This window comes from Theobroma cacao, chromosome 1 (genome assembly GCF_000208745.1).
Source record: "Theobroma cacao cultivar B97-61/B2 chromosome 1, Criollo_cocoa_genome_V2, whole genome shotgun sequence".
NCBI lineage: Eukaryota > Viridiplantae > Streptophyta > Magnoliopsida > Malvales > Malvaceae > Theobroma > Theobroma cacao.
In genome coordinates, this window is record NC_030850.1 from 8,770,289 (window position 1) to 8,783,644 (window position 13,356).

The 13,356-nt window shown below is 34.0% G+C and overlaps 1 protein-coding gene across 4 annotated transcripts in view; it reads left to right on the forward strand.

Moving 5' to 3' along the window:
• The window catches only part of LOC18612044 (putative vacuolar protein sorting-associated protein 13B), a 44,019-nt gene that overhangs the window by 28,214 nt on the left and 2,449 nt on the right, over positions 1-13,356 (forward strand). For 3 of the 4 annotated variants that reach the window (XM_007048620.2, XM_018122852.1, XM_018122856.1), the window contains 17 exons: positions 543-671; positions 760-915; positions 1,845-2,423; positions 2,505-2,576; positions 2,674-3,138; positions 3,258-3,441; positions 3,530-4,289; positions 4,400-4,516; positions 6,214-6,484; positions 7,898-8,011; positions 8,098-8,181; positions 9,386-9,436; positions 9,514-9,693; positions 9,778-10,100; positions 10,189-10,530; positions 10,638-10,701; positions 12,284-12,430. In XM_007048620.2, the coding sequence (XP_007048682.2) occupies positions 543-671; positions 760-915; positions 1,845-2,423; positions 2,505-2,576; positions 2,674-3,138; positions 3,258-3,441; positions 3,530-4,289; positions 4,400-4,516; positions 6,214-6,484; positions 7,898-8,011; positions 8,098-8,181; positions 9,386-9,436; positions 9,514-9,693; positions 9,778-10,100; positions 10,189-10,530; positions 10,638-10,701; positions 12,284-12,430 (4,038 nt within the window). Of the gene's footprint in view, positions 1-542; positions 672-759; positions 916-1,844; positions 2,424-2,504; positions 2,577-2,673; positions 3,139-3,257; positions 3,442-3,529; positions 4,290-4,399; positions 4,517-6,213; positions 6,485-7,897; positions 8,012-8,097; positions 8,182-9,385; positions 9,437-9,513; positions 9,694-9,777; positions 10,101-10,188; positions 10,531-10,637; positions 10,702-12,283; positions 12,431-13,356 lie in introns of those variants that run through there. The other variant, XM_018122859.1, reaches the window with a different exon arrangement.

The following is a 13,356-nucleotide window of genomic DNA, read 5'->3' on the forward strand; positions in this document are numbered from 1 at the left end:
AGTGTTATTGTTTGTGCTTTCCTCATTGTTGCAGTTTGCTTTTGTTTGAAAAAAGTTTCTGATGATGCAGTAATTAATGCTTTTGCTTGCCATCATCTTCTATACGACACAATTAAGCACTTGCCTTGACTCTGTCAGTAACTTTGCCTTTATTGTATGGAGTTTGCATGATGTGTTAGATGTGAAGATTAGCTGGTGTGGAAAAAGTGAAGATCATAATGTTCAAATTTCAGAGGATTAGAGAGAGGCATGAAATGCTTTTTACAAATGACATGTTATAAGAGATAATTAGGTTGTTTGGCTTTTTACAATTTGTAGCTGTCAAGATAGATTATGGATTTCCACTAGGCAGTTATCTCCATGTGCTTTATTTGCTTTTCTGTTTAACTAAAACTTTTATGTGCCATATATCACAAAAAAGAAAAATAAGAAGAGGAAAAAAATCATTTTATGTGCTTGAGTTGGCTATTAGTCATACCACTTCATTTATATCTTCTGTCCTTCTCTTTAATATATTATATATATATTTTGGTTTTTTGCAGTGGAGTTGTAGTGGACCTCTTTTAGAAATTCTTCTCAGTAACTTCCTGTTATGTGCTAATATGACTCAAAACAGCATGGAGAGTGCAGTTGCATGTGATCTTCAAGTGAATTACAATAACATTCAGAAGGTATATTTGGCACGCAATTTGCATTACTGTTGTATTCTTTAACTTTAGCATGACTTAGATGCTAATTTTCTGCTTGCATTTGTTGTAGGTCTTCTGGGAGCCTTTTCTTGAGCCTTGGAAGTTTGAGATGGAGATAATTAGGAAAAAAGAGCTGAATGCTCTGCTAGACAACTCTATTATTACTGATGTCCATCTCCTATCGACAGGACAGCTTAACTTCAACTTTACAGAATCCCTAATTGAGGTACATGGAGATCTTGTTTCCATTTTATGTTTTCATACTTGCTGGATCACCTTTCTGCTACACATTTGATAGGTTACTTACATGATTTAGGATGAGATAGGAAAATATAGGGGAAGAAAGGAAGAGAAAGAGGGTGAAAGCTGATGATAGAGGGGGATATCATAGGGAAAAGGGGAAGGAGCAGGGGGATTAGAAGTGGAGAAACTGAGATAAAATAGAGAGTTAGGATATAAGAGAGAATATGTGATTGCAACTATAATCCATTCATCATCAATATTGGTTACTGAAACTGAAATACATTAGTGATTAGACTACTTCCTGATCCAAACTCTTGGTAAACTAGAAAGACTTAATGATGTAGGTAATCTAAAACAGCCTAAAGTATATGTAAAATACAACTGCTCCCATAAATATAATGAAATCGGTAAAAATTAACACCTAAAATAATTTAGTCCTTCAATTACCACATCATGTCCTGCATCATTTGGACATCAAATGGAAATTGAAAGCTCCAATTGTCTTTTGCATATCACTGGAGGGTGTGAATTGTCATTCTTAAAATCACGTAAAAGAGGTATTCTTGCTAAGCATTGTAAATAATTGAATTATTGTCAAAGAGAATATGTAAACTGATAGTTGCCATAGATATCTTTCATCTTGGTATTTTTACTGCTGTTGACGGTTGTGCACCATGGTCCAATTTATAAAGATCTTTTTAATCGGGCTTTTTTTTTTTTGAAAGTTAATCTTTTTAATCAGTTGTATAATGATCTGGGTCGCATAAGATTAAAATATCTTTTTTGATCAAGGTGCAGTGTCTTTCTTAAGATATTATTACCAGACAAATGTCATTGTCTATTTCATTGTGTGTAGATCTTAGCTATTAATTTATAATGTCAATGCTTACTTCTTTACAAAAACATTTATAGACTGTTTTCAGGACAATTGAAATGCTTAAGGATGCCTGGGGGTTTGTGGAACAAGATTTTTCTGAAAAGCAAAGATATCTAAATCCTCAGCTCACTGAAAATGTATCTGGAGGAAGATATGCTCCCTATATACTTCAAAATCTGACTTCTTCGCCTCTAGTATATCGGGTTTATCAAGGACTGGCTGATTCTGATCAGTTTGATGTCTCAAAAGAAAAGGATGGAAAAATTGTGCAGCCTGGTGCTGCTGTTCCAATTTATCTTAATGACACTCCAGTGGAACAACTTTTTGGTTATCGGCCTACTTGTTCTTCTGACAATCTCACTGAGAGGCAATCAAATGGGGTGGCTCATCATTTAATGACTATTCAGCTCGATGGCATGTCTGTGCCTTCTGCTTCTGTTTCAATGGATCTTGTTGGACTTACATATTTTGAAGTTGATTTTTCAAATACTTCACAGTACAACGTAAACACGAAAGAAAATGGTGTAGTTGATGCCAAGAATGGTTTTGTTGTCCCTGTTGTGTTTGATGTTTCAATGCTGCGATATAGCAAGCTAATACGATTGTACTCAACGGTATGTATATGAGCAAATAGAATCATCAATTTTTCAATTTTCAGTTATTTGTTGGTTTCTCCTAATGCCTTTTAATTTCAGGTGATAATTCTAAATGCCACTTCAATGCCATTGGAACTACGGTTTGATATTCCATTTGGTATATCACCAAAGGTGTGGACAAAGCTATTGTTTGAATCCTATAAATCATTTTTTATGTATTCCCCTCTTTATCTTTTCATTAAGTATGTCCTTGTATTGGTTATTGCAGATACTAGACCCAGTGTATCCTGGTCAAGAGTTCCCACTGCCCCTCCATTTGGCTGAAGCCGGTCGCATGCGGTGGCGTCCACTTGGAAATTCTTACCTGTGGAGTGAAGCACACAATGTCTCTGATCTTCTCTCCTCAGAAAGCAAAATTGGATTTCTCAGGTCTTTTGTATGTTATCCATCTCATCCAAGCAGTGACCCATTTCGCTGTTGCTTATCACTTCAGCACATTAGCTTACCTGCAGCTGACAGACTAAAGAAGAGCCCAGTGAGTCATGTTGATCATACTCTAAACCAGTCAATTCAAAGTTGCAGTAAAATGCTAAATGGTCAGGGCAAGTCAAAAAATCGATTTATTCATCAAATGACTCTAAGCACTCCGTTAGTCATTAACAACTATCTTCCTGAGGCAATATCATTGACAATTGAAAGTGGTGGAATTACTCGTACTACTTTGCTTTCAAAGGTTAGTATTTCATTGTTCCACCATGTCTTAAGGTGGATAGATGTAGTTTTGTGCATTTTTTTGTCTTATTAGTATACGATGCTATGAAGTAATTTGAAAACATATGCCTGTCTTTTCAGGTAGTCACTTTCTTTCATCATGTTGATCTTTCACATGACTTGTTACTGGAGTTCAGTATGCATGGATATAGACCTTCAGTCATTAAGTTTCCTCGTACAGAAACATTCAGTAGCACTGCTAAGTTCAGTGGGACGAAGTTCTGTCAGTCTGAAACCATGACCTTTGATCCTGATATGTGTAATGGTAATTAATGTCTGTTGTTGATTTTCTACATAATTATATCCTTTTAACTAATTTTTTTGATAGTGTCTCTGTTGCTTTTTTGTTCAAGGCGCAATTTATGTAACTGTGGAAAAGATGATGGATGCTTTCTCTGGTGCTCGAGAACTTTTCATCTATGTTCCCTTTCTGTTATATAACTGCACAGCATTCCCACTTATTATTTCAGAGTTCACCAATGAAATGGATGGAACTGTCTGTACTTTACCTTCCTGCTACAATCAAGTTGATGACGAACTGTTTCAAGGCAGAAGAGATGGTCTCAGCCTTTTATTGTCTGACCAACATTCATATGTTGGGGCTCCACAAATTGACAATTTGGGCTGTTCATTGTTGAAAGATCACATTGTTTCAACTAGAAAAACCGTTGATCCACTGTTTGGAAGATTTTTAAAAAATCCCTTGATTTCATTTTCTCAGAAGCAAACTGACCAACATGATTTGGTGGACCAGAAAACTTCTTCAAATATTCTGAAGAATCAATTGTGTTCAAGCACTCAGTCATTGTCAGGGAATAATGACTATGTGGAGAAAGAGTGTGGAATGGTTAAGGCATGCATATTTTCTCCTCATAATATTTCTGCTGCAAGTGAAATTGTCGTTTGCATAGGTAATTGTCATCATGGACATATTTCAGAAAATATACCTAATTCTCCATGGTCAGGGCCCTTTCCTCTTGTTCCACCAAGTGGTTCAACGACTGTTCTTGTTCGACAGCCATCATCAAATGCAACGTTTATATTATCTGTCACATCTAGTGCTATTGCTGGACCATTTGCTGGGAGGACACGGGCCATTACTTTTCAGCCGAGGTAATGATTTGATAAGAATGCAAAAAGAAGTGCTGTCCCCAGTCATATTACTATTATTTTTTCAACGCACTCTATATTTATATCTTTGTTACAATTGTTTGCTTGTGCAGATATGTCATCAGTAATGCATGCAGCAAGGACATTTATTATAAGCAGAAGGGAACTGATATTGTCTATCATTTGGGTGTGGGGCAACATTCACAGCTTCACTGGACAGATACAACAAGGTACTTTGCCATTTTTGTGTTGAATGGTGTTATTCTACATCAATTAAGCTTGAGTCTGCTGTGGCTTTATATTCAAGTATGGCCTCTATATCTATTGCAAATTGGTTTTTAGGTTGGTTTCCATCCTAAAATTTACCTTGATATCGGAGCAGGCTTTGCCTCCACCCCCTTTTGTTGGGCCCCTTGTTGATAGGCTTTTTATGCCTAAATGTGATTTCCAAGCCACATGATAGGCCTGTTAAGTATGTCACACTATATGTACTGTCCCTACATGTGAAGAGGATGTTAAAGTGGTGATGAGTCCCACATTGATTAAATTTGGGGTAGGCACATACATGTAACCAGGGCTTCTCCACTTCTTACCAATTGGTTTTAGGTCGAATGCTTAACATGGTATCAGAGCTAAGGTTTCGCTACTTGTTATTGTTCTTGTTGCCCTAAGATTTATTTGTCCACGTCGTAGGCCTATTCGTTTCAGTAATTTGTAATTGCCCTACACATGAGGGGGAGTAATGAGTGGTGTTATCACTCATCGGTGAAGTATTCAGTTGGTCATGTCTTTATATTCAAGCTGGGCCTTGCTATTTATTGCCAACTGGTTTTAGGTTGGATGCCTATCCTAAAATTTGACATTTTGTTCATAAGATGCAATTTCTACAACATGAACAAATCTTAGTGCTTGTTTCAAGGAATCTGAGATTCCCTCTGGCATTAGATTTATGAGAATTTGATGCTTAGGAGTAATATATCCATATGGTATAGTCTTTCTTTATGTGTTTTGAATTGTGTCATTTTCCTGGAAACCCTGGTATATTTGATAACCTGTTTGGTTTGCTGGGAATATTCAAATAATATGATAGTATTTTCCCCACTTCTTTTGGTAAAAGTTGCCCTTGCTGGCTAACTCTAAAAAATGTGTCATGAGAGCAACTTCCATTCTTTGCAATATGCTATACTTGACTTAAAGTAATAACAAGAAGACCATTGAAGATGTAAAACCAAGTAAAAGTATTGATGACTGAACATTAAACCAACGAATAAAGCCACAAAGCGATGTGTTTTACTACTACCCCTAACAGCTAAAACTGCAAAGCAAGCTGTTCTTGAAGGCAAAGTGAGGAAAGTAGCTGGTTTGCAGACCCGCTTGTATGTCCTCACTGTTCATAGGCCCTCTATCTTCAATCACCTCATCAATAATCTCATATTTGTAATGAACAGTTTGCCATCTTTGCAATGCAAACACTTACTTATCAAGCTTTTTTATGGTATTGAAAATTGATCTTCCCCTGGATCATCAAAACTTGCTATACTTGTTCCCCTACTTGGGGGGCCCCAGAGTTGCATTTGTTGATTGGGTTTTTAGGAGGTAATAGTAGCATCTTCCGTGTATGGGAGTTAACATGACTTAACCATGAATACTTCTGAAAAAATGGATCCTGGTTGAGTCAAGAGTCTCAAGACTTCTATGTGAGTCAATCAAAATTTACAATGCTTTATTTGGCTTAAAGAAGAGAGGGGTGTGAGAGGTGGGGGAAGGAGTATCATTAAGTCACTGGTTTTAATTAGAATGGGGTGATGATTTATATAACAGGTTTGTCTACTTACATTTTTTAAGTTCTTGGTTATAACTTATAAAACTATGATACATTATCTTTCGTCCCTCTGTCTCTTGCTTATTCCGTTTCTATCTGTTGCAGGGAGTTATTGATTTCCATGCTTTTTGATGAACCTGGCTGGCAATGGTCTGGCAGCTTCTTGCCAGATCATCTTGGTGACACTCAAGTGAAAACAAGGAACTATGCTTCTGGTGCCATGAATATGATTCGGGTGGAGGTACAGAATGCTGATGTTTCCGTCAGGGATGAGATTGTTGGAAGCCTCCAGGGGAGTTCTGGAACAAACTTGATTCTCTTATCAGAGGATGATACAGGATATATGCCATACAGAATTGATAATTTCTCAAAGGAGGTTGGTACCTGTTTGATTAGTGTTCTATTGTACTCTTAGCTGATTGCTTTATAGTTGTTAATTATTGGTTTTCGATATTTTTGTGACCTTTTAATTTATCAGATACCAACTGTTATTTTTAATCAGTTCAATAAGTAATGGTCTGCATGGACCAAATACTTAATCTATATGTTGCCTGCTATGTGCATGCCAGCTTTGCTAAGCCTGTTCAAATTGTTCAACTGCATGCTTTACTTATGTGCTGTTAGACAATATCTCTGTGCAAAGATTTTTGTTTTATATTATTTTGTACATTTTTTTTTGTGAGCTAAATGTATCCAACCTTTTTTATTATTATTTCTCTTTTCCTTTGGTTAGGGGTTATATTTGTGATATATTCTATTTTAAAGATAAAATGCACTAAGAACCTAAACCCTAATACAAAGCGTAGAATATCATATATAACTCAAACGTCTTACTACTTAAAAAAAACCTAAATACATATATAATAACCCTAAATCTACAATTATATATATATATATTTGGTCTGGGGTGATCACCTCAAAATCCATGGTGATTTGCGCTTGGTGATTAGATCACCGTGTTTGGTAAGGACTCGCTAATCTTATGTGGTGTTGATCTAAGATCACTGAAGTGATTGGATAACTACCTTGAAGGGTGATTTAATTCCCATCCAATAAGGTGGGAAACTTTTTGCATCAAGTGAAGTTATATGTAAAATTAATTATGGATAATATTACACTTTTAATGTATGAACAGACACTTGTTTTCTTGCAAAAATTGTAATTATTTTTATATAGTAAATAGTTGCCTTTTTCAAAATAATATTCTTTGTACCAAACTCAAAAGTACATTACGTGCTTTTCTTTGCTTTTTTTATGTTATATATAATTTTTTTTCTCAGCAAATTTATTATCATTTTAGTTGATTTAGTTTCATATCTCATTCATTCAAAGATTTTTATGTAATTAGTATTTTAGAAGTTAATTTATTTATTGATAGATATATTTTTCATAATTGTTGATTAAATTATTTAATTATATCTTTATAAAAAATAAAATATTTATAGTTTACTAATTGTTATCTTTATTCCATATTCAAATTACTATTATCATTTTTAACTATTGTGGTTATCTTGGTATTTTAAATAAATTTTTTTTGAGTTTTATATGATACCATAAATGTAATCTCTAATCCAAGTGATTAATAATTTGTTAACCAAACATGATAATCTTAAATATCCCTTGATAAAGATCACCATAGTAATAAGATCACCTTGGCAATTAAATCACCATGGTGATCTTGAAAATGATGCCAAACGCTAAATACCTTCTTTGCATTCTGCATTACCCATTTCGACATCTTTTATCATTATTTGTAAGAGTTTTCTATGATGTTTTTGCTTCATTGTAGAGACTAAGGATTTACCAACAAAGGTGTGAATCACTTGACACCATTGTTCACCCATACACGTCCTGCCCTTATGCATGGGATGAACCCTACTATCCTCATCGTGTCACTATTGAGGTATGCCTGCTTACCTTTTTGTTCCTTTTAGAAGTGTTAAACTGTAAGGTATTGCTTGCTAAGAAATCTTTGTTTGAGAAATGAAGGTGCCAGGAGAGCGAATTGTGGGTTCTTTTTCTCTAGATGATTTGAAAGAGTACATGCCTGTACATCTACAGTCAACTTCTGAGGTACATAATTCTGCTATTAAATTTATTGCTTTAATTAGGACTGGTCTAAGGATATTCGAGTAGATATGCAAACTTTATATGTGCTCTGAGTCGGCTGGTAAAGGAGAAGGATTATATAATGCAGATGATACTCTCCAAGGATTGAACCCTCTGCAGTAACTTGTCTTTTATGGTCATTTTGCTCCAGCATACGAATTTACAACTTCATAATATAACATTATCCTAGTTTCATGCTATATCTAATCAATATAGCAGCATTAGAAGTGTAGTCTGAAGATGAATATAATTTTATGATGTATTTGGGAGGTTAAAATACTAAAAAAAGCCCTTCTACTTAAACAAAATTTTAAAATAAGCTCTTATTCTTCTATTGTACCCAATTGAGCTCTTAAAGAATTATTTCTATTTAATTGAGCCCTTATTTGGATGGAAATCGTTCAAATTCATTACCTCTGCCATATCAATTTCTATGTGGCATCTTTGTGGTTGAGTTGTGCTTATGTGGCACCAACATGGCAAAAATAAAATAAATTTTCAAACATTAAAAAGTTAAATAATTACATGACTTATATATATATATAATAATTTAATTATTTTATTTTACAATATTATTTGACATTACTTAAAACTAATTAAGTTGAAAATATTTAAATTTTAAAAAGTGAGAAGGAGAAGGGAATGAGAAAATGAAGAGAAGAAAAAAAAAGAATATATTTAAAATTAAGAATTTAAATTAATCATATTTAAAATTAAAGTTAAAATATATTGACATTTTTATTGTTATTTTTTGAGTTAGTTTACTTTTTTTAAATATCAAATTAGGAAAGAAGATCGGAAAGCATGTAATCTATGAAATGCTCTTCATTTTGTAAGGGAACTTCTGTAGACACTTTTATAACGGCCAAGTTCTGAGTTAACTATAACATTCACTGGCTTTTTAGAAATTCATAAAATATTGTATAGTCAAGAGAATATAAAATGAAAACTTGCAAACTGGCTATGTGATAGGTAATATTACAAGGCTGGATTTAGTGCACCAAGTGATATGATTCTGGTGGTTCTTTTTTTCAAATATTTCTTCTGAGATGGGTTTTTTTTTTTTTTTAATATCTAACATAAGCAATTCAAGGTTATTAGTTTCCTTGCTACTCCTAAATCCTGATTTACATACACAATTTGGTCTAATGCTAAATTTTGCCTACAGAAGCCGGAGAGGATGTTGCTTTTATCTGTACGTGCTGAGGGTGCAACAAAGGTGTGTTTCTCATGGTTAGGTGCATTGAGCTGGATTTTTCTCATTTGTTTACTTAAAAACTGAGTTTCCTGTTTCAGGTTCTCAGCATTATTGATTCAACTTATCATATTCTGAAAGACATGGAGGATCACAGTACCATCAGGTTCCAAGAAAAACAAAAACAAGAGGAGAAACAGGAGAAATCTGTTGATTATAAGGAGAAATTTTCACTTACTATTCCTTACATGGGTATTTCCTTGGTTAATTCTTATCCGCAGGTTAGTCAATACAAAATTAGTAGATTTTTGTTCAGATTTAAAGAGAGACTCAACATCTATTAAGCTTTCCTCTTTATTTTGCAGGAACTGCTTTTTGCCTCTGCAAAAAATATAAAAATTGATTTGCTTCAGAGCGTGGACCACCAAAAGCTTTCTTTTCAGATCTCTTCACTGCAAATAGATAATCAACTGCATAATACCCCTTATCCTGTTATCCTTTCCTTTAATAGTGACTACAGAAGCCACCAAGTTGGCCAGATAACTAAGGATGATGGCCCAAAATCTAAAGCTGAAAGAGGATTACAAATTTCTTCTGACTCTTCGTTTGAACCTGTATTCTACCTAGCTGTGGCAAAGTGGAGGAGGAAAGATGTTTCATTGGTTTCATTTGAATATATAAGCTTAAGGTGTTGTTTGCAGAATCATGTGCATTGTAATAGTCTATTTTATTTATAGTAGCTTCAGTGCTTATCCTGGTATATTAATCACTTGCAGAGTGGCAGATTTTTGCCTTGAGCTTGAGCAGGAAGTGATACTGAGCTTGCTTTACTTCTTCAAAGCTGTCTCTCCAGGTCTTCAGAGTCAAGTCTTGCCATTTTCTGATCCTATATACAATGTGGGCTTTGCGCATGGTCAAACATGTGAGCATGTGAAAGCAAGAGAACAGCTACATGGAACTGGTACTCCTGTGCTCAGTAAAAGTGATGAAACTGGTGGATTATTACCTTTAATAGTTCCACTAGGAGCTCCTTGGCAGCAAATTCACCTTTTGGCCAGAAGACACAGGAAGATTTATGTGGAATCATTTGATTTGGCTCCTATAAAGTTTACTCTGAGGTAGAACCAATAACTTTATCTCTAGTGGAATTGCTTTCTTTTTATTCAGTTCAAGTTCTTACTTTAACACCTATATATTGACAGACATGATGTTTTGGTTTCAACAGCTTTTCTAGTTCTCCTTGGATGCTTAGGAATGGGGTTCTTACATCAGGAGAATCTCTTATCCATGTGAGTATCTATTATCTGAAGTGCTAGAATTATCTAAGGTTGTGTATTACAGAAGATAAGTCTTAGACAAAAAAATGGCATGGTTATCAAAACGAGACTGTTCCAAGCTTAATTAGGGCAATGGAGACCTGATCACTTGGCTGATGAGGATTTCCAGTAATTGGGAAACATGGTCAAATCTTATGTGACTTTGATTTATTTGGTTAGTTCCTCCCCTCTTTAATTTAGCCAAATGTTGGGGAAAGGACTTGTGCTTCACGCCTTGACACTTAAGAAGGGTTGGACTTAACAAGTATACTTCTTCACATTAATTTTACATGCACAAATGCATAGATATGGTATATTTATAGATACTCATTTGGCATATATTGTTTTGACTCCATAACTGTGATTGGACTTGGCCACTCTACATAGGGGCTGGCTGATACCTGATCTTGACTTGGTTAATTCTTATTTATTTAGAACTATAGCAAGGATGACATCATGTCTTAGCCTTTGTAGTACAGATGAAAGTAAATAGAGCTAATAATAAACAATTCATGAGCTATTTGAGCCATGTCTTAATTAAGCACATTTATTATGTTTACTAAATGAGCTCAAGCTAATTGAGCCTACTTTGGACTCTTAAGTGTTCTTGGCTTGTTTAATTTTATGAATGGCTTGTTTATAAGTTTTGCAGAGAATTTTTTTTTCATTATTTGATATTTGAATTTGGCTATAAATCATATAAAAATGTATTTGATTGTCATTTCTCATTATTACTTTATAAGTGATCTTAATTACATATGTTTTTCAAGATTGAATCTTGGTTTACTTCAAAGCTTCTTTTTGAGTTTAGTTACAAGCTTAAAAATAAGTTCAATGTTAACTCAGTTATCTAAAGAACCAAGCTTCAGCTCTTACTCAATCATTTCTCAAATAAACATGCTTGAGTTAAAAAGTTTGAGCTTGATAAAAACTTGAACTCAATAAAAACAGGAAAAAGCAAGCTCAAACTAGCTGCAGTAATCCCTTGATCTCTTGTTCTTTTTTTTTTCGCACAGCAGTGTCTGAGGATTTAGTCCTTATTCGATTTGTAATAGAATGAACCCGTGGCAGCCATTCAAACAGGAGCAACTGATCTTTCCAACCTGATGAATTTAATTTCAGAATGTTAATAAGTCTCATTTTATTCTATGTTGCTGGTTTCTCTATTTATTGGTCTGGCCCTTATTCTGGTCGTATTGCTTTTTGTCTAATTACCTCATTCTCCAAGAAAAAAAAGAAAACATAAACCACAAAGGAAAAACATGATAGTGTTAAAATAAAGAGACATGATGTGGAAGGGAGGAGGAAAAATAGTCATGATTCTCATTATTTTTCTTTAAAATTTCTAACCATGATTCTCATCTCACAGATGTGCCCAAGTCAATCACTAGAAGGTCATACCTTGAATAAAAAATTTGCTTCACTTGTGAAATTCATGCTGTTTTGGCTTACTGCTTTCTTTTTGCTTCATAGCAATCCCATTGTTTTAGTGCTACTTTAAAATTTCCTTTTCTGAGCAAATTAATAAATTTCTGGGTAAAATTATTCATTGCAGAGAGGTCTTATGGCCCTTGCTGATGTAGAGGGAGCAAGAATTCATCTCAAACAGTTGTCAATCATGCATCAAATGGCTAGTTGGGAATCCATTCAGGAGATCCTCATTAGGCACTACACTCGGCAACTACTCCATGAGATGTACAAGGTAAATATTAGATCCTATTTTTTTAAATCAATGAATCCTTTGGCTTGATGCTACCACCCTTCTTTAAGGGGTAATGATGATGGAAAAAAACCAGTTGAAGGAATAAACTATCTAAGACTTCGTTTTGTTTCTTTGTTATAATTTATGGTTTAATTTTATCTTTTATATGTAAGTAGGGTATTACAGAATATTTAGGTTATTTATATTAACTAGTACTTTACTTGTTATCCAAGTTAGCCAAGTATTAGGGCTTATGGGTTATATTTGCTATTTTGCATTTCTACTAGGTTTTAGGATTTAGTTATAAAAACCTATTTAAGTTTAGTTTTGAGTAGGCTTGATTTATGAATTATTGGGATATTGATATTTTGATTATTTTGGAGATTGGTATTTTTAAATATTTGATTTTTGGTTATTAATATTTGAGAATTTTGGTTGAGAATTCAGATTATATTTATGAGTGTTTTGATTTGATAATACTTGTTCTACATCAATTTGGTTTTAGAATAAAAAGATCTGCCAGTGTTGCAAGTTTTGAGTTGAGAGATGTTTTTTTGAGTGAATTTGAGAGAATTTCAGGGTTTCGTGAGTGATTTCAAAGTTGTGAGAGAATTTTGATTGTATTTCAAAGCTGTTTAAGGGGAAAAACAAAAGTTGTTAAAATAGGAGTTTTCTGGATTGGTTGAAAAAAATTCTCTCAAATTTAAAGCTGCAGGTCTTGTGTACTTTGATACTAGATTGGTGTAGAACAAGCATTCTAGAACAATAACACTCATAATAGTCTAAAAGTCTCAATTGCATGAACTCAAGTCTCAAAATCAAAATCCCAATATCTAAATATCAATCATCAAACCTAAATTCCAAGTTTTAACAAAACCTATATATATGAGTTCCATTGCCTATGTTTTAAGCCCATAGATAATGAA